At 38.8% G+C, this 21,278-nt stretch overlaps 1 protein-coding gene and 1 long non-coding RNA gene across 4 annotated transcripts in view; one reads left to right on the plus strand and one right to left on the minus strand.

Annotated features, from left to right (window-relative positions):
- The window catches only part of LOC138210952 (uncharacterized), a 57,220-nt gene that overhangs the window by 13,696 nt on the left and 22,246 nt on the right, over positions 1-21,278 (minus strand). The gene's annotated exons all lie outside the window — the stretch shown is intronic.
- Positions 2,675-21,278, plus strand: part of ccbe1 (collagen and calcium binding EGF domains 1) — a 31,070-nt gene continuing 12,466 nt past the window's right edge. For both annotated transcript variants that reach the window (XM_069170377.1, XM_069170383.1), the window contains exons 1-2: positions 2,675-2,884; positions 2,975-3,055. In XM_069170377.1, coding sequence (XP_069026478.1) covers positions 2,781-2,884; positions 2,975-3,055 — 185 coding nt within the window. In that variant the 5' untranslated portion in view covers positions 2,675-2,780. The remainder of the gene's footprint in view (positions 2,885-2,974; positions 3,056-21,278) is intronic.

Consider the following 21,278-nt stretch of genomic DNA (forward strand, 5'->3'; position numbering starts at 1 on the left):
AGCCTGCAACAGTAATTGGCTGCTTGTGCTGTTGCAGCCATGATCTTTCTCTGCCTCTCGGGCTGCTGAGGCATCAAAACAGGTGGAACATAAATGGCACAGCTTGTGCACCTCAGAGTCGTGACGCACCCTGGTATTTCTAAAAGCTGTCATCCATTTTGTGGGCAATGATGACGATAGTGGCAAAAGGGGGGTGGGGGTGAGATCTCTTGGTTGAAAGGGCCATCAAGTGGCCGGGAACTGAATTGCACCTCTGCTGTGCATGGAGGCTGTGTTGCACTGAAGCCAGCAGACCGGTGAAACACTGCTTTCCCTTCAACTGAAATGGTCACGGCCGAGCGGGCCCTTTGAAGCACGTTCAAGGTGTCACTTTCTGTTAAATGATAAAGAAAGAGGTTCAATTCCCAGTTTTCAATAGGAAAACGTCATTGTAACAGGAAATAATGGAATAAGTTTCTCCCGAGTAGACCTTCTGACTAATGTTGTGTCACTAATGTCCTGAATAAAGATAACTCATACCTGCCCAACATCAGTCTGTGAGGAGCTGCCATATAGCGGCTGTAAGCGACACCGCGGTCCTCTTGTTTCACCGGGATATTCTTTACAGACTCCTCGGTGGCTCTGCTATCCAACTCCCTGTAATGCCACACTGCATTCCTGAGAAACTGAAGAACTCTTTGAGTTCTGAAGGTGCCGGTGAGCCGTGTTGGTGCTCAGATGAGACCTGCTGCTGGAGGTCACGCCAAGGTCAAGGTCATTCAGAACTAAAGTCAGCGATATTGGTGACGGGTTTCTCTTCCAGCCTCTTAGATCACCTGACCCGAAAAATGAGCAAGATAGTGACGTAAGTTTGGGTTCGCAGAGCATTAAAGTTACATCTGGGTTCCTGCAGATGGCTACACAGCTTGATGAACAGGTTTAATGGTAAAAAAAAAAAAAAAAAAACCCTGATTGAAATCAAACTGAGAATTGTTTTGAATCATTATGATGATCAGTCAGAATGAGTGAAGCAGCAATTGTTTACAAGCAGTGTTTCAAACCAAATGTCGGCTATCAGTTATGTTTGCATGTGATATAATGAAAGATGTTTTGTGCCACAAGTATCCCAGGCTATAAATATATTATGTTTTTCCTACAGTGCTTTAGTTAATATTTTTTCTAGATGCTCAGTTGATTCACAAACTCTGCTATTCTCTTTTAACATGCTGCACAGCTTTGTTTGTGATGACTTAGCTGATATAAATCCCCAGTGTTCTGACTCAGTAAGTCAAGTCAGTAATTTGCGGCGCATTTACATGCATTTCAGAAAATCTGGTTTCGGGAAGTATCATGTAATGAGTCGCATGAAATGGGCTAGAAAAGTTTGAGCTAAGTAGATCTTTGCAAATGCTAACTCATTTGATTAAATCTTCCACCTCGTAGACATTTAGTTGACACAAACACATGTAACGTAATCAGACTTAAGCTGAAAACAGATGCAGGCAAGATCATTTTTAGAATATTTTGTGAGGTTTACATATTTCAGCATGTTAGATTTCCTCAGACATGAAAACCTAAATTAACCTCTTTATATTTTAGGAAATCAATTGAATGATTTTATGAATAATAAAAGTTTACAAATTCAAATAAATGTTAAATACAGTAATTATCTACATATATTTGTGCTCACAATGCCAGTCCATTTTCATTTTATGAACATCTACTGTAAATGTGATATTTCAAAGACGCTGAAAACTATGACCTCTGACATCTAACAAAGATCAGTGTGTGGTCAGGGTCACATTTCAGATGTCTCTGAGTTGTTAACAGCTCCATAAAATAGTTATTTTTCCCTCTAAACTTCTCACATGTTTTCATTTCAGTAAATGTTCAAACATCTCACCAGAGTAGAGAAATGTCCAAAAACTGAAAACAAATTTGTGCATCGGAACTTTGTTTTTTCTGTCTTTCCTCTCCCAGTAAACATCTGTTGATCCCTCTGATTTATTTGCTGTTTCTGTATATAAAACTGGATATAATGTAGTTTAAATTAGCTCCACCTGCAGCGGCTACAACAGTAACATGCTGCTTTAGTAATCATGATCTCATGATGTCATATATAATAATATATCAGTAAAAGGGACGAAACCATGACTTTTACTTGAATACTAATAATTTAATACTACTTACTTTAATAATAACTACATTTTGCTGCTAATACTTCAGTAGTTTTACTTAAGCAGGATTTCTCATGGACTTTTACCTGTAATGGAGAATTTCAACATTCCTGTATTGGTACTTTTACTTCAGTAGCTGCAGGATTTGAATGCCTCTTCCAGCACTGGTTCACATTCAGTAGCCTACGTGTTGTTTTGTTTAGAGCCGCGCGGTGGCAGCAGCGCTCACGACGCACAAGGCGCGCTACTCGCTGCTCCTCCAACGAGCGCGTATTTGTGCGCGTGCGCGCGCGCGTTACTTCTCTTCCAATCAATCTCCACGGAGGGGAGACCGTTAACCAAAAAAGTATGTGTGCGAGTAGGGGAACTCCTCATCTCACAAAACGTTTGTAATGATGAAAAACTTTCCGTTTCTTGACGTAACTTGTCAAAAGTTCAGAGGAGGACAAGTTAAACTTGTTTGAGAAGTGACAGTACACGAATTACCGTCAGTTCACTGCTCATGGTGTGATCTGTGGGTGAGTGGGAGGGTTTGTCTGTGAGCTGCACCACTGAAGTTGTAGCTGAGGAGGATATCTTTACAAGTGTTACTATCGACAGGAGCCAGGTGACCGCACCGATGAGATGCTGCTGAAACACAACCGGAGTCCGCTTCTGCTCACCGTCACCTGCATGTGCTTCTCAGGAGGCTTGCTTTGGTCCTTCCAAGAAGAGGATGCCAGTGACGGGTAACTCTAGGACAAGTTATATGACAGGAGGACTTCTTGCCTTTGATGTCAAACTTTAAAAATCCGCTTCAATTTTTTTTTCTTTTACAGAGAGAAGTGCTCTGAAAATAACATTTCTACAACAAAGTACCCCTGCGTGAAGTCCACCGGAGAGGTTACGACGTGCTACAGGTACAGCAGAGTGATTTCTGTCCTTAGACGTAATTGATGTTCAAATTATGCCACTTTGTGAAAAAAAAAAAAAAAAAAAAAAAGGATTATAATGGTGTGAAACTGTCAAACTGCAGTCCAGAGTGATCCTGCCCATGAAAAGAGGTTCACATGATGAAAAACTGGACAATCATTCATAGCAATAATTCTGGAAATGGAAAAGTCATTTAGAGATGACACTGGGAACAGTTCTGCCTTATTAGGCACATCAAATTTTACTGCATGGAGCTAATAATAGTTTTAGAACAAAAATCAGTGGGCTATTAAACATCCTCTTGTGCTCCTAATGTGATGTCTTAATATAAGCTGTCAAATCTCTGCCTCCTCCAGACCTCTTTTTAAAGTTAAAATAATGAAATCACGTGTTGAAATGATGGGATTTGAAGGGACAGATAGGCCAGTGTGGATTCTCCTCTCCATCATCCTTAGTGGACTAAAGGGATCATGACAATCTGCATATCCTCCAGCGTCCAGATTGGCCTGTTATGTTCTGACACAGGCTTTAATTATGACAGTTCACAGACACAGTGGACAGAGCGTTGCCCCGCAGCACAACTCCTGTCAGAGGCAACGGATTAAGTTGTTAGAACCTAATCTGTCTTCATTGCATGGGGTGGCCTCACAGGAATAATGGAAAAAAAAAAAAAAAAAAAAAGACCTGGAACTAGGTAGGTAGGTAGGTAGTTACTTTAAAGGGACTTTAAAGAGCAAGTATGCAATTAATAAATGAGAAGTGTTTGACTAACAGTGTAGATTTAACACAGTTTAACAGATGTCACTCATCTTCATCATGGGTGCAAGTAGTCCTCATCATTTCCTCAGAAGAAAAGCTGCAGACCACTCCTCAGGGCGATTCGTTACGATATGCTCATGGGAATTATTTCATTCAGTCTCGTACAGCTGATCAATGCTCAAACACTTTGCTGGAATGTAAAGCTCTTTTTTAAGGCACATTGTGATTCAGATTGATGAGTTTTGTAAACAAAATCTTGCAACTTATTTACAAAACTTTATTTCAAACATTTCCTCGATGATTTTTGTTTACAGCAAATCTATTTCTGTATGTCCTTTTAGAAAAAAAAATATTGCGAACTAAAGAAATGACAGAAAGTTGGATGTTTCCTCTGATAAGTCTTCCAAAAAGAGACTTTGAAAGGTTTCGTTTTTGCATCACTTGACAAAGTGCTGGCCCCGGTTCAAGCACAGAGTGACATCCTGTTTGATCTTCAAATCTCAAACACACTCTTAACATAATGATGTTGGTTTATGGTTATTGGCTGCGGCCGCAGTTGTTTCCCACAGTGTTTATTTAAAGAAGAAGAACTGTTTCAGCTAAGAGAATGTGTCCTCGGTGCATTTCAGTTCACCTGCACAGTGGGAGCTGACGACTGCCCATCAGGCATCAGTGGTCAGCGGAGAGGTTTCAGAGTAGCACCAAAACTCCCAAATAAATACTGGACATTTATTAGATGCATGTTGATTTTGCATAGTGTATTTTTTTTTTTCTCCCAAAATGCAGTCACATACCAGTGCTATTATGCCTTGGCATGACTGAGCTGTCATTCAAAGGAAACCAGGCGTGATTTCAGTTGGCAGGAAAGATAGGAAAATATAGGCTTATGGCATTCATTAAGAGCACTGTAGAATATCAGTGCGACTGCACATCTCGGAACAGTTTGTTACTGCAATAAACTTTTTTTTTTTTTAACTAGAACTGTTTATGTAAACGTTGTTGTTAGATGGGCATCAGTCTGCATACCACTAAAGCTTACGATGCACACAGCGGGGTGAATACAAGAGGGTGAATACAAGAGGATGGTTGAAAGCTTTTTAGTTAAGATGTTTAAATTCTCGCTCGACAGTTTATTTAATTCCGATCATCGCCATGGAGTTTGTTTGTGAAAGCATCTGAGTTTAGTGCTTTGGTAAGTTTGACAGTGCAACTTTTACCAGAAAGCAAAGCAGGCTCACTTTGGCCACGGTATGCCAGTGTGTGCACAGATCAGCTCATCATCAGAGCATTTATCATACTGAGAAAACAACACCAGAGATCTTATGTCACCCTCCAAGAGAAGTACCAGGTCCTCCGCTGCATTCTTCTCTCTCAGTCTGCTGTCATATTTGAGTTCCACTGTTTTAAAGAACTTTCGGGCTTCACAATATATACTTAAATTTGGAGCCTTACAGGCCGTGGGGTTCAGTATGCTTGGCTTGTGAAAAGCTGTGCAGGGTTTTTGTTCCAAAGGTTGTGTTTAAATCACAAACGCCTGCTATTGCAACATCACTGCTTTGCTAAAAGCCAGAGAGAGGTTTGATTCAAATGATAAGCTGTGAGCTGTTTTGTCCCAATTTGGCAGCATCTTTAGTGGTCACGCCTGTTGTGTTTTTGCAGTTTATAATCAGGAAAGCATGGCTTCTCTTCGTGACGTTTTTTTTTTTTTTTTTTTTTCAGTTACTGGCTGTCTTTTCTTCCTTGGTTTGCATGGTGGGCATTGCAGGCGATGCTATATGCTCTTTAGTTGTTGTTGTTTTTTTCCAAACCTGCTGCTGAAAACATAAATCCATCACCTTCTGTGTCACAAAGCAGGATTACTGAAACACCTGGATGACTTCACTGAAAGTGGAGCTATATATTTGGGTCCATGTTGCAGATTTTAGGACATTCCCAGGTTTTACTCAGCAGTTATCCAGCTAACCTGATTATCCTGCTTTGTGAGACTGACCATCCGAAGAACTACACCTGACAGCCGCCGTTAGCAAAACAGCAACACATTTGACCTTTCATGTACGAGTCACAAATCATAAAGATGGATTATTTTACTGTTTAATCCCACTCGTTACACTTCAGTTTACTCAGGTTATAAATGCTTTTTTTCCATTGCTAAGATTAACTTTAATATGACATCTCTGACAATCGAAGACGAGAGCCAGATCCAATGTGTTAACCATCATAGGATCGAGACACATTAATAATCTTTGTTTATCATTTTTCTCAGGTGACATGTGCATACATGAAACAGGGATTACACTGGCTTGATTTATTGTGTATACGATGTCGGCCGTGCCCGGGCTGTTAAAGAAATGCTTCTCTGGAGAAGAAGCAGAACACAGGGCGAGCGATACTTTCCACTCTGCAGCTGTAACAGTTACACATAATTGATGTGTGGCATGTGTAATCATTGCTTTGTTATTTTTCCAAATAATTCTGGTGGTACTAAGCATTTTGTTTTGCGTTCTCCTTCCCTCTTCTTTCTCCTCTGCTTCCTTCTCTTCCACTCTGGAATTTAGGGGAAATTGTGGTGAACACAGTCAGAAAACTGAGTAACCTTTCCTCACTCTCCCTGTGAGACACCATAGTCATGACACATGCAGCTGGCTGATGCAAACTGCATTGTTTGTATCTTGTAAATGTCCTCATTACTTAATTCCAATGAATTACACTGGAATTTATCAGCATTCTTTCCTGTCAGTATTTGTTTTGTACTTATTCCATCATATTTTAATGAGTCACGATATAAGGAAATTTGTCAAAAGGGATTATACTTTCCATTGACTGTTAAACCACTAATTGATTTATATTGTGATTCCTGGTTACTCAGTGGGGGTACTGCTCAGTTCCAGTGGAGGGATGGCTTGGCTACGAGGCTTTAAGTCTCTCTTGTTTCCTTTGTTTTCAAATCTGTTTTTCTCATCACATTGAAATGTATTCTGCACCTTTGGAATAATCCTCTCAGTTGGGCTCCTGTTCACTGTCCCAATTCAAATAGCTTTCAACACAAGAAATACACTCGGGGAGTTCTTCGTTGCCATATCGTCGTCCCTCGAGTGATCAGAGCTCCATGAAGGATATTCTGTGGCACATCTTCAGGAGTTCAGCAGGGTTATGTTTTGTCCTTTTGGGCTACTAGATGTCTGATGCTACTATAAATGTTTTGGACTGAAAAAGAGGTTTATGGACAACATGTGTGGAGCATCTTTTAGGAGAATTTCTTGATGGAAAAACATATGATTCAGGAAAGCCCCCAATGTGTTGATATCACAAAGTGAAAGTCAATTGAGTCCCGAGCACACATCCATCCAACTCTGAGCTGGTTACGTAATAGATTGGAGTCTTTTAAATAGATGCCATACTTGAATTTTCCAACATTTTGAATGTCTTTGCATACTGAGGTTTCAAGTGAAATTACACCTACATTGATCTAAAATAATTAAATGTACAGTGGTTATATCAGGATGAAATCATGAAAACCCCCCACTGGAAAACATGAGGGAGATGGAAAATATCTGGCTATTTAAAAATGACTCAGATGTTTGTTATAGATGTTTTTTTTTTTTATCACTTAGAAACCCTGTTATCAAATACCTTACAGGTGCTACATGTGTCAGAGAGTGAGTTAGTAGACTTTATCAGTGTGCTTGTTCAGTCTTGTCCACTTAATTTAATTATCAGATAACACTGAAGCACGACTACACACCAATGAAATTTCCCCATGGGGATTAATAAAGTATATACCTACCTACCTACCTACCTACCAATGCATTTGCTTTAGCTGTTGTACTTTTGGTTTCTATTTAGGGGTGCCTAAAAACTCTCATGAAGATTTATTTAAACTATTAGTTATAAAACATTTTTAGAATTGTTTTTTATCCACAACTTACTTTTAGGAATGACAGTATTATGAGCTATTGCGGTGAAGTATTTGAAAAGACAAAAATGCATCATGATAAAGTAAATAAATTGTCTGAGTAAAGAGCATGAAATATATCCATGTTGTTTCTGACACAGTTCCAGGATTAACCTCAGCAGATGCAGAATGAGATAATACTGCTGAAAATCATGCTAATCAAAAATACCCGAAGTGATTCACAGCACCTGGGACTGTTGCTCAAAACTGTGATGTTGAGTAATTGGAAACAGTAAAGAGTGAAAGTTACTGGTATGTAATGTAACAATAATTAACATCCATCTGTTATTACAACAGTGAGCCATGGCTTTTACGAAGTAGTGACTATATGTGCTAAATAACTGACACAACCGTAAAACTGGGGTCAGATACATCCCATAATAATAAACTAAGCCTGAAATGATACATCGTCCTGTCAAAAGAAAAGACATCTGTTTTCTATCAATACTCAGAAAGACGGATATGAAGCCTGTTAAGTGGAGTGGACGGCTGTATTACAGACGCTATGCTCTGAATTCAAGGAGTTGACATGAACATTTGGTTTTGCTCTTCGGGGACAGCTCCCACACAGTTAAACATAAAAAGGATGTAAATGCATAGAAGACGAGGTCAGCTGCCACGTTAAGCTAATGAGTCCAGTCTGTCTGATTTAAATTCTGCTGTGTGTCAAGTGAGAGAAGACAAAAAAATGTCCGGTGAAATACTAACAAAAGCAACGTCACCCTTCATATCGACCAGGTGGAAAGTCTTTCTCCTCCTAATATCATGTTTGTGATAGAATATTTCTCCCAAGTGGATCAATTTGATGAATGTTAAATAGTAAAAATATGCTTCGTTTAAGGGGTCAGCAAAGGAAAATGTTTTCTCTCGTTTCTTTCAAACAATTACAGTAGTAGTATTTTAGTAATTTTGAAAATCGTGACCCATCCCTGGATAGGAGAAAAGCATGGCGACGGTTACTATGAGTTTGTAATTAAGGTTAAAAAAAACAAAAACCGTTTTGGTTGGAACGCTGCAGCTTTTTAAATGTCATTTTCTTTTGCCTTATGTTTTGATGCTTTTAATGGTTTGATGTGAAGCGCTTAGAATTACCTTGTTGTTGAAATGTGCTATACAAATAAACTTGCCTTGCCTTGCCTCAGGGTTAAACTGACTACTTTGGTGTAGCGAGGGGACCTTTGTTATCATGATGACGGTATTAAGAACTTAGTTAAAGTCATGTATTTGTCATGGTGGTAGTTGAAAGAAACCAGCGTTCACTGGGAAACGGTCAGAGGAGACTCGTAATGTCTACAGCACCTGAAACAATGGATATTGTTGTATTTGTTGGGAGAACAGTCAGCTTTTTTCCAGAATGTTAGTGTGTGTGCTGCTTGGTTGTCTGGTTACTTTTGCTCACTTACAGTTTTGATGAATTATCTCTTGTTCATGTGCACATCCAACTTTAGTAAATACTTGTACAGGTGGGATTAGTTGTGCCCGCATGTGCAGGTCTGGGCTTATACACCTCAAGGTATTTTTGTTTCTGTGCTACACCACCGTAGAATGATTATTCAGAAATGATAAATCCAGGAGTCGGTGTAGCCTTCAACATCTTAAAATTTTCATTGGCCGTGCGTCAAAGAGAAAAAAATATACTTCCAGAAAACAAAACAACAAAACAAAATATGTTTTAAAGACCTTCCAGTGCTTTGCAATGAAAAATAAAAGCACACGGGGCTTAAAAAGATGTGTCTTTTAAAATATACCAAGAAAACAGGTGTATTTGCCTGTTATGCAGAGTGAAGTTAAGTTGTGTAAAACAAAGGGGAAATTATTGTTTTTGTGCATCAATTTTATTTATGATTATCAGATTTTTTTCACAAATGCCATTCTTAGTTCTTTTTTTCTGTCCCATATAAACATTATTTATGTCAATGTTAATAATTCACAGCACATTTGTCCCAGAGCCAGCCACGTGTGTCACACTTTGCAGAAGTTAAGCCAAATGGCTGTGATTAATTTCTTCAGGTCCTGTCCTGTCTTATATTAATATATACTGTAAGTGTGCTGCTGGAGGTTCTCACAGTCTCTGTGTAACTGTTGGAGGTGGAGGCAGGTTTTTCAGGTTTGAACTACAGCCGTCATTCATCTCTTCTCCTGTAGGGGGTAATAGTTTACAAATCACCTCATGACATACTTTTATTATTACATTTAATTTGATTTCAGATTTGATGTGAATGAGCTGCTTAGCCGCACTCTTGACAACAGTTCAGCTGATATGCCTTATTAGGGAAAGGATGAATCCCCATCGCGATGTTTTGGCACTGAGGCAGATACAGTGGAGTGTGAGCGATCATGGAGGGAGCAGGGGAGGACATTGTTTGTTACAGAGCATTCTTCAGTGACAGATGTAGAGCACAAGCACCAGCAAACAATCTCTCTTATGTCTTTGCAGCATGAATTAAAGTGTTATGACAAACACATAAGGGTTAATAACTTTGCAACTGAATTTAACATTTCATAATTTTTTTTTTTACTCAAAATGTCAAACCAATCAAATCATCATATTTGGTCCGATATCAAATATTCTCACTTCAAATTAGGAAAATGAAAAGCTCCATTGTTTTTTGATTGCCTTTGTTCTTTCTGTCATTTCCTTTCTTTGAATAATTAGAAACATGTTTTTTTTTTCAGATTTTGATCAACATTTTCAGCATTATTGGACAGGGTGTAATTTGATTTGGTTCTTAACATGCATTTTACCATCTGTTTCCATTTGAAAAGGAGACTGTAATACAAAACATGCTTTTACCGGAAAGACTGTGACTTTCAGAGGTTGATATAAGTTGCACTACCAGCTGAATATCTACATCAGGATGTCCTCCCGACCACCTTTCAACAGAAAAAAACCCGAAAACATGAGCATGTTTTCACTGAAGAATGAGTGTTTTGATTTTCACTAAATGTTCCAACCTTAAATATGTTTTACATGATATGGCTTTCAATGATATTACAATATTTCAGGGTCTTTCTGCGATAACTGTACTTGACGATGTGAAAAAATACTCAGATGTATTTTATAAATAATTACAAGTACATACAATTTCTATTAAATAAGTTTTGTCATTTGATGTCAGCATAAACGTAACAATTTGCCCAAAAATTCTCAGTTCTTCTGTTTGTGATTAACAACAGTAACTCAAAGTGAGGACCAGATAACAAATCAGATAATCTGCATTTTAATTATATGAATCTTTCTTTTATCATATTAAATATTATAAAGATACTATCGTGAACGATTCGATATGGCACTTCCCTAATAAATGTCAGTACATCCTGTAATCATTTATAAGATCAAGTGAACTTGGAGACCTTGCATGGTCTGTTTCACATTGTATTTAATCTTTTCAGTGCACGGAGACCTTTTCCTTCTCGAAAACATTTGTCAACAAGCTTTTTTGTTGTTGCTTTTTTTATGAAGTGTTGGTTTCTTAAAGCCCTGTTTTGTTTATTTTGGCTGATGCTCATTAACACATCTGGTTGTTTCTACGGAGAGCTGTCCTGTGTTTTTGCAGTGGTTAAGTGACGTGGTGATATCACACCACAGGCTGCACTTTTTCTGCCTCCCTGCATGTGCTCTGTGTATCCAAGACTGTGCTCTATATATGCAACATCTAATTTTATATAGACGTGGAAAAATAGTATGTTTTTAATATGTACTGTAGTAGCGCTTCTATAATAATATTTCAACACCGATTACAATGAAACAGGAACTTGTTGACAAGTTAATCAGTTAATTGAAAGTAACTGGGTGTGTGTTTCAACTTTTATTTTTATAGCTACTTTTAATCATTATCGGGCCACTTGAAGCCTTCGTTTATTCTCCCATTTATGAAAATAATAAGCTGCTAATTTATCCGTCCTGAAGGACAGCAGCTGGCCAGAAGAGATTCGCCTGCACCAGTGAACACACATTCATATACCATGCCATTTTAAATTGTAAACAGCTGTAGCGTTCAATGTTAATAACTTAGTTTGGGGGGTGGGGGTAATTTTTTTTTTTTTAGCAGCACAGATGTTTCCTCTTCCATCGAGCATTTTGTAGCTGAATTACAATATCAGTGAGTCCGTTGTGATTCAGTTTAACGATATTCACCACGACCGCCGCCATCAGCGCGTCAGCCCACCTGTCAAGACCACATTATACTGTCCTGTATTATGCTGTATTATACCGTGTTGTACCGTTCAGCTACATTGTGCCGGTCTGCTGAAATTAGTCTGCCATTTATCTTCCTCCTTACCTCACCCTCATGTCTGCATTCAAGAGAGCGGGTGTGTTTTATTTGTAAGGAAACGAGCACATTAAGAAGCGTTGTTTTAAATTATAAGTAAGTAAGCCAATGCTGACTAATTTTTATGTGCAGTCCCTGGACGGAATATTCAATTTCACTACAGTATTAAAATAACTCGAAAAACCACAAAACCTCAAGTGGGCGAAAAAACTGTACGTCACATACCACACATCTCAACCCGACTCAGTACATGTCAGGAGAACATGTGAAACGGAGCAAAGCAGGAACATGATACAGTAACTACTTCACGTAGTTACACAACTGCACGACTAAGGTTGTATCACATATCGAGCATCGAATGCATGTGTGTTCACTAACATTATGTTTCTACATTATGTTTATAGCTAATGGAGATGCTAATGGGACAGCGAGCAGCTAATATGCTGGAGGAGTTTACATGATAGCAAAATGATGGTTCAGAAAGTAAATGTAAGTTTAACAGCGTATGACCTCGAATATGTTTGTGAGGTGTCTGTTTTATTTACATTTATGATTTGTGCACTTTGACTTTGTTTGATGGTACAGATCTGCAAAAAAAAGCTCCCAGTGACATTTGTTCATATCCTGATGTTTAGCAGGTATAATGTTTACCATGTTGACACTTTCTAATAAGACACAAACTTCAACACAAAGTACAACCGAAGCTGTTTTATATGTACTGTATGTGGTAAAAAGTATATGATTGATCCTCTGAGAACCAGGAATGTTTGTACTAAACTACGTGGCAAAAACTGCATATTTTAGAGTGGACCAAAGTGGTTGATGTTGATTACAAAGTGGTTGATTACCAACACGGCTAAAGACAGTGAAGCCACGCATGTCGTTTTTACAATGGTAACAGTGGTGGAGTTTCAGCGCGCAGCATAAGGAATGCTGATTGGTTAAAAGTTACTCCAATTGTTTTAACCCTCGTGTTGTCCTTGGGTCAAAATGACCTGCAGCTGTGTTCAACCAAGTTCTATTTTATTTTCATATTTTTTTGGGGGATCATTGGTGACGAGGAGGCTGTGAGGGTTTCTTTAAAGAATGATGACCAATGATCCCAAAAAATATAAAAAATATAGAAATAAAATAGAACTTGGTTGAACACAGCTGCGGGTCATTTTGACCCGAGGACAACACGAGGGTTAAATTATCCCGAGGTCTACGTCCAATTGCATCCGACGATTGGAAACAATCAACAATGAAGCATACCCAGACCTGTATCAATTTATGCAGTAAATTTGGATCTCGTGACATCAAGCTCGGAACAATGTGGCCTTTAGAGCGATCCCACAAGCACGGCCGCAAACAGCAGATGTAGAGGCTGCAATGGCACATATTTATTAGTCAAACTGAGGCGGCTGTAAACATCACACTTCTACACCTCTAGACTTCTGAACATCCGAGAAGCACCCGTCACCTCTCTCCTCTTTCTGACACTTCATTAAATTCTCCGAAGCGTGATTGCTGATACAGCATTTATTCAGTAAATAAACTGTATTGATTTCTCTTTCATGGACTGGCTTCAAGCACTACTGCCATGTGGGTTGAATGGATTATGAAACGGAGTTCGTCTTTCAATTTAGAGCCCTTTTCAATCGCATTTCTTTATATTTCGTGTTAAATCATCAGGAGCAGGTCGTGACACGGTGGAACAACTCCCACTGCAAAGGAGAAAAGAACATCTGCTTTTCACATTAAAATCTTTAGGACTATTGTCAACCTCACATTTCTACAGTTGGATGACAGATATTCCCTTTTAATGGCAAATAATCTGTCGCAAACTGCTGCTGATTTTAGCTCACCTTTCAGCAGGTCAGCTCTTCAGGGACTAGTTTTCTTAAAATGTGTTTTTCATCCAGATAGTTTTGCATCATTTACATACTGTAAGTATGGCTATTTATATTGCAGCGTGTTTGTTTCAGCAGAGTTTTCCACACAGTTAACGTAATGAGCTGTTAAATCTGTGAATAATAACAAAGGATCTATATTACCAATAATCCCTTCAAGATTCTTTTAACATTTCCCTGAAGTGAAAGTTGCACGCGTTCACAGTAACCTCAGTGTTTGAAGGGCATTGATAATATCTGGCCTGTGTCCAGTGGCACGGTTTGCGTTAGAAACACGTTGGAAGTGCTGATGACGGTTTACTGTAACAGGCCACAGACAGCCGTGCTCTGTATAATTTCCTGAGGTGTCAGAATCGGAGACGTCACACACAGCCTGCACTTGTCCTCAACTCCTTTAAGTGGGCGTTTATATAAATGAAAATGTGAGTTTCTCAACTTCAAATGTGACATAAAATCATATAAAAATGTCATTATGATGAGATTCATATTTTCTTAATAGCTTTTAAGAAGTGATCAGAGTCAAATGGGATTTGCTTGAGATGGGGACACCACTGTGGAAAAGCAACAAAGGGAGTCCGAGGCATCAGCTATCTCTGTTATAACCGACTGGTTGAATCTTGGCTCTATGGTTGTCTGCCAAGGCAGAGTGGAGCTCAGCGCTTTGCTGCAGTGAGTCTCATTGAAAGAAGAGTTTTGTTGGATTATGTTGCAGATGCCAGCACAGCAGGAGTGCAGTTCATAGCCAGAGTAGCTACTGACAGCAAGTAGACCGCCGAGCTAATACGAAAAGACGTCCTTATTTCAAGTGACCCTTTTTAGCCTCACAAAAAGTTGCCTTTGTTCAGCTGGCATGTGTTTTATTCCCCTTATGGCTCCATATTGCGAAGACAAGCAGGACACTTGTTTATCATTTTTCATTTGGGCTGGTACTGCGGGCTTACTGTTGTGCACTTGCTGCTACATGATGTCACACACAGGTCCTTTTAATACAATTTTTTTCTGGGGAGGACATTAAGTTGTTTTAAAGAACTTGTTCTACATTTGGGAAGTATCCGTTTTTGCTTTATTGCAGAGGGTTAGATGAGAAGATCGATACCACTCTCACAGATGGACCATTTACTATATAAATGCTTTGGCATGCTGAGTATAAATACTGGAAATTAGGAGAAACAGCATGGCTGTGTTTAAGTCGTTTCTACACTTGTTTTTTGTGCTGATTTAGTATGCCGGGCAAGTTGTTTCCCCATTTCCAGTATTTATTGTAAACTAAAAGGCTGCTGGCTACAGCTTCATGTTTGAATATACTGACTTAAATTGGTATCAATATTCTCATTGAACCCTCAGCCAGAAAGTGAAGAAGTAGTTCTCAAAATGTCGACCTTTTCCTCTAATAGGTTAATAACCACAATGACAGACTTTTGTAAAATTAGCAGCAACATATCACGTTGCTACACACTCTGACAGCATATTTGTCCTACTTTTTTTCTTTTAAACATTTGCCAGGCCTCTCCATTACTTTTGTGTCACAAGAGAGAAAATTAAAACAAAAGGTCAAGAATTAAAAGCAGAGCTTTCATATTAAGTGACATTAAATTGAGCGACGCAAATTCAAACAAGACTGCTTGTTTGTTTTAAAAAGAGAGGCCTTTCCATGAGGTACTGTACCAGATCTTTGTGACTGTCACGGGCTGTGAGCACTGAGTTCACACAGTCATTAACCAATAGTTTATGTTAATGTACCATGTTAGTGATCGAATGGGGCACTATTGCCCCATGGGTCATTATTTCTCTCAACAGACACACTGTATTCATGCTCACCCTGGATACAGATAGAAACAGCATCACAGGGAGCAATTCATTTCAAATGGAAGAAAGAGGATTTCATGCAAGAGGATATTTGTCATGCGAAAGACCCGATTCAAATGTTTTTATTTGGTAGAAGTGATGTCCCAATCTGACCTGAATTTCCTCCCAGTTTCTGTGTTTGTGGCTTGCTCCCTGCTCAGGCCTTGATCCGTGCCAGCTGCCCAATTATTTTCAAAAGTTGGCGCGTATGTAGATTTAAACATGTTTTATGACACTGATCTGTTCCATGTGGGATTTTGTTTTATTAATAACACCATTATAGGATCAAATTAAGTGACAGAAAGTCACCCAGATGGCTGATAACTATAATGTTATCATCAGCGAGTTAATGCTAACTAAAATAATGTTATCTAAGATTAGGTGTACTGTTGTAAGAAAGGAGGAATCTCTGCCTCCTTGCCTGTCATTTTGTCTGCAGCTACTGTTGGCTGGCCATCGTAAAGTGTTTCAAAATGTTTACACATGCGCGGTACAAATCAGGAAGGATTTCTAATATTTCTAAGGATCAATAGTATTTTTTTTCCTGGGCTATCCATTGAAAATTAAAAGTTGTATTGGGCCATCTAGTGCAGTATGTGCAGGATTCAGCAGTCTTTAGGCTCCATTAAGAAAGTATTTAGCAACATTCAATCAGATGACTACATGTAATGTAAAATGGGTTGCTTGCATTAAAGAACTCTCAGAGAATAATTGCATATGCAGCTCTTTTTTTTTATCCTTTTAACTTTATGAAGATCAGAGTTTGAGTTTTATAGATTCCATCAGGTTGATTGTGAGCCTGCTGGATGTGCAGGTCAGCTATTGATTTTTAACACGTTGGCCAAAATAGTTTTATAATGTGACAATATATCACGGCTGAGTGTCTGGCAGCTCGTTTTGGACTTTTTCCATTTCTTAGTGGCCAAACAAGGATTAATGAACCTTTAAAAATCGTGCTTTTCAAAGAGAAGCTTTAAAGACCAGGTAACAGAGAAGCCCTTGGTGAATATGTTAGGCTATTCAAACTGTGGCCCGCGGGGCTGGATACTGCTCATTTGCAATTTTCTACGGCCTGCAAGAAGATGCGTGTCTGGATTCTGTTTCACTGTTTCCACCCTTAACAAATACCAACATGGACCTGCTATAAGCATCTTATGTTGCTTAGAATTGATTGATTGTATAGTAAACAGGCTCAAACTCTTTTACTATGGTCATCTCGTATTTTACTATCTTAAATTGATACCATTAAAGGGATGTGCAAGAGAAGTTTATTCCAAGTACTAATACATCTATGAACATTAGCCGCTTGTTTTAGGCATTAATTAACCAAATATTCTGTGCGAGCCCCCGGTGATCTTCCTGTTCGGCCCTCTATTTAAATTCAATAGCCCTGCTGTAAAGTATATGGGTATAAGTAGGAAACAATGTGCCCTGCAATATTCACTTCAGCACATCTGCCATCTTGGTCCATCTTAGTGTATGAAGCTCTTGAACAGCTACGTTGTTATAGCGTGCCACAATCTATGAAATGTCCCTTTAGTCTCCACACTGATTTATACTGCTGACTGGTTTGGGGTGATATTTCTACAACTGCTGTTGCAAACAGACATATATCAGCCAGGGAAAAAGCATATTTTTCCAACCTCATTTACCTTTCATGGCATCTCCAAACAACTGTTTGTAATTTCTTTATAATTACTGATAATAATGGGACATATTATAACATAGCTCAGGCAACAGGAACATATTAGAAAGAGGAATGTTTGCGCATTCACAACCGTGACTGAAAGTCTGTCGCTATGGAGAGAATTAAAGTCAGCAGCAATCTGATTCATTAATTTTCTGAGCAGAGTATTCTTCGCAGGATAAATGACCTTTCCAAGAGTGTTTTGTTTTCTCTGTGTGGAGGTATCCAGGCATTCAGGGGACGAACACTCTGTACTTGTTTTTTTATGTGTTCCTATAAAATCTTTTTCCTCAGGGGATTGGGTATTTTTTAGGTTTTTTTTCCGGAAACATTACCGGCAGAAATAACTGTCCCTCTTAATGTACTGTAGTTTTGTCTAGCTCTGGAGTCACTGAAGTGTTGCTTAACTTTATTAGCTTAGCTCCAGTTTGTCATGAAGACTGGAATGTGCTTCCAGGCCACTTTTTGATATGCTGGAGTTTTATTTCTAAATGACATAATGTGGATCTTGTCTAAAACAGGAGGCCTTACGAAATGCAGTGCACCTTTGTTCATTTGTTTATATTCCATCGAGCTGCAGGGGGAGTCTGGTGGTTTTATCTGTGTCTGTGTTAACTTGGCCGTGCTTGTCTCAGATCACCACACTCGTAGGAGGAACAAATCCATGAAGACTATAGGAAGGGGAGACAAATCTCTGTTTTGTCTAAAGTTTTACTTCCTGCTGTCAAAGTGAACTTTTTGGTTCCATACAGATTTATTTGCTGTGACAATTTTCATCAGACGGACAGACATATTTTGAAAGGACCGGGTTTAACTTGTCTGTTTTAGTTACAAGATTATGAATACACAATAATCCTATGGAATACAGGACATAATAAAGAACAGCAAAGTATATGAAATTATCCCAGCACCATATCATGTTATCCCAACTACAGAAGTATCAGCAATTATACTTAATATCATTTTATCCGCTAGTTATTTTTATGGTTATTTGATTACTCGTTTGAACCCAAGGGAACATCTTTAAATGTGTTTTTATGTCTGACCAACACTTTATATTATACCACTTTTATTAGATCAGTTTTAAGGAAAAAATGACATTACAAATTACAGCTCCAATCTTAACAGATGTAAGTCAACGCTCGATGAAACAATTCCCCAATGTTCCCGAACTGTTTCATGCAATCAATGGAAGCAGGCTGAAACAGTGATTTTATCGACATCCCCGAGAAGACGCTGCGTCTGGTGAATGCTGGGGCTCATTAACACTGATTAAATGTTTTCTCCTGTGATGCGCTTTTACAAAAACGTGTCAGTGTGAATGAAACCATAGCATCAAAGTTCAGTACTCATCTCTGTTCCCCTCTCTTAAAGGAGAGATATTTATTCATATTAACCGAACAACTAACAACCTCTAAGAACTTTGTAATGACTGCAAATGAGAATAATCTTGTGGTTGATTACAGAATGTTGCAAGTCCCACCAAATTGATCCAACGACGACATTGTGGGCGCATTTATGACCCTGAAACATGTTTCAGAGTGACATTCAGCAACAGTTTGCCACATTAATATTCACAATCGCTGCCATAATCTTCCATGTCATTATCTCTGGCTGCCAACTTGCCAGAATTATTACCTCCTTCATGGTGCAGCAGGCAATCGTTCTCTCAGCTCTGGTTTTCTTCAAGATAAGTGTTAAACATGTGAATGTCACATCAGCACCAGTTACACAAGAGTGACAATCTGATGTATCTGTGACACACTTTTAGATTTCCTTCACTGCATTATATTGCCACCAGTAGAACTTAAAAATGTTGTCTATATTTCAAAGATGTTGTATTTTATAGCAAAGGATAACAGAGCACCCTGGGATGTAGAGGTGAAGGTGAGTGGAGCATTTCCCCTGCTATTAAACAGCACAAAATACTAAGTAAGCAGTACATTTCCAGAACAGTTATGTTGTGTTTGAACTTGTAGTCTAAAATGTCAGTACCAGGGTTTTGGATTTTAAATCAGCAGCTAAAAACAGCAGGAGAACTGAGGGGGGTCACATCTGGATGAGCTGAAGGACTCGGAGGCTGGCGAGGAGCGAACTCTTCCAGTCCAGACGAGAGACTGAACTTTGGAAAGGAATTTGGGCAGAGTTACTGCTGATGAGGAAACGTCTCATTGAACACATGGTTTTCTGCAAACATATTGAATAGGTTGTGTTGGCATTGGAGGTTTTTGCTCAACAGGCAGTTGACTAAAGATCACACCAGATTCTTGGCACATTAAGCAGGACCCGCTGTCGTATTTACATTAATGGCATCTTTAAAGGGTTTCAATGGAAAATACTGCAACCTCCTCATGCTGGATGATTTTAATGACTATGATCCAGAATGTACCAATGGATCAAGTGGAAATTGAGGAAGTGGAGTTAAGTGTCATTTAAGAAGACGATGTGGAATGTAATAATAGAGCCAAACGGTGATGTTAACGAAAATAAGACAGAACAAAGTCGGTCGGCAGATCAGAGGCCTCCGACACTAATTATTGGACATGGAGTCAGATCTCTGGGGAAATTCATTATAGTCAGAACAAGGAACAGATCAGCAACTCTTTGGCAGTAACTCATTTCAGTAATGTCACAGTTTTTGTTTTCAGTTATGTATATTACTATTTGTGGGTTACATGTGCCTTCCTGTTTCCCGTGTACTTGTCTGTAACTAAAGAAGAAAAAAACTAATTCTATCAAACCTTAAATGATGTCATCTAATAATTTTAATCCGTACTGACAAATTAATAGATATTTATCCCCCAATGTTTTCAAACTGTCTGTGGAAGGTCAAAAAGCCACTGGTAAAGTGACAATTTCCAAATCCCAGTATTTCACTATCATTTCCCTTTTATTTTATAGGAAGCCTTTGTTTAAAAGTCTCAGCTAATTAATGAGCTAATTAGATGCCTCAAGAATAATTCACAGTATAAATGTACTTACCCCACAGGTATATGGAGCATGAGGTACATGATCAGATTAGGGTTTGTTTTGCCTGCCTGCACACATTTGCATATTAGTCAAATCAAATAGCTTTTTGAAACTCCTGTTAGCATTCAACTGTGAGCACACATGCTGTTTTGTCATGATGATCATGGTGGGACACAATGCAATGCAAGTGCCTCTTGTTTTATTGACTTTATTGATAAGCCATTTATAAATGTTCAAAAATGTGAAGAATGCCAATCACAACTTTCTGGTTAATAACTACTCTCCAAAATCCAAATCTATTCAAATTACAATGAACAAAAAAACAACAAAGAAAATCTACAAATTCTCACATTTGAGAAGGTGGAACCAGATAGTGCTTCGCTTCATCATAACGTTATCAAAATAATTGAATTATGAACTGGCGAGTGTTTCCTGTATGTCGCACTCAGGCTCATTGGACTGTAGAAGTTGTGTCCAAACATTTCTTGTGTGGAATGCAGACATGTTATTGTATATCACTGGCAGCAATGCTAGACAAATAAGCGCCCACTGAGCTGACAGCATGTGTTGTCTCACAGCTGTGTGTTTGTGTGTACCCTTTAGTTTTAGAGAAGAGCGTGCTTAGACGTGATGAAGGTGAAGATGCATGTATCAGTGTCCTCTTCATCCTTTTGCACTTTTTGCTTTGACTGAATTGTGCTGCTGTTAACTGGTGTGTGCCGGTGTGAATCAGCGTGTTTCACAACAAGACAAAGCTGATCTGGTCCAGCGTGTTGGTTCAGGGGAGGGTCTCTGTTTGTAAGGTAATTAGAGTGCTTAAGTTTCACCCCG

Source organism: Embiotoca jacksoni, unplaced genomic scaffold (assembly GCF_022577435.1).
Source record: "Embiotoca jacksoni isolate LCO1_2020_lvr unplaced genomic scaffold, fEmbJac1.0.p SCAF_10, whole genome shotgun sequence".
Classification (NCBI taxonomy): Eukaryota; Metazoa; Chordata; class Actinopteri; family Embiotocidae; genus Embiotoca; species Embiotoca jacksoni.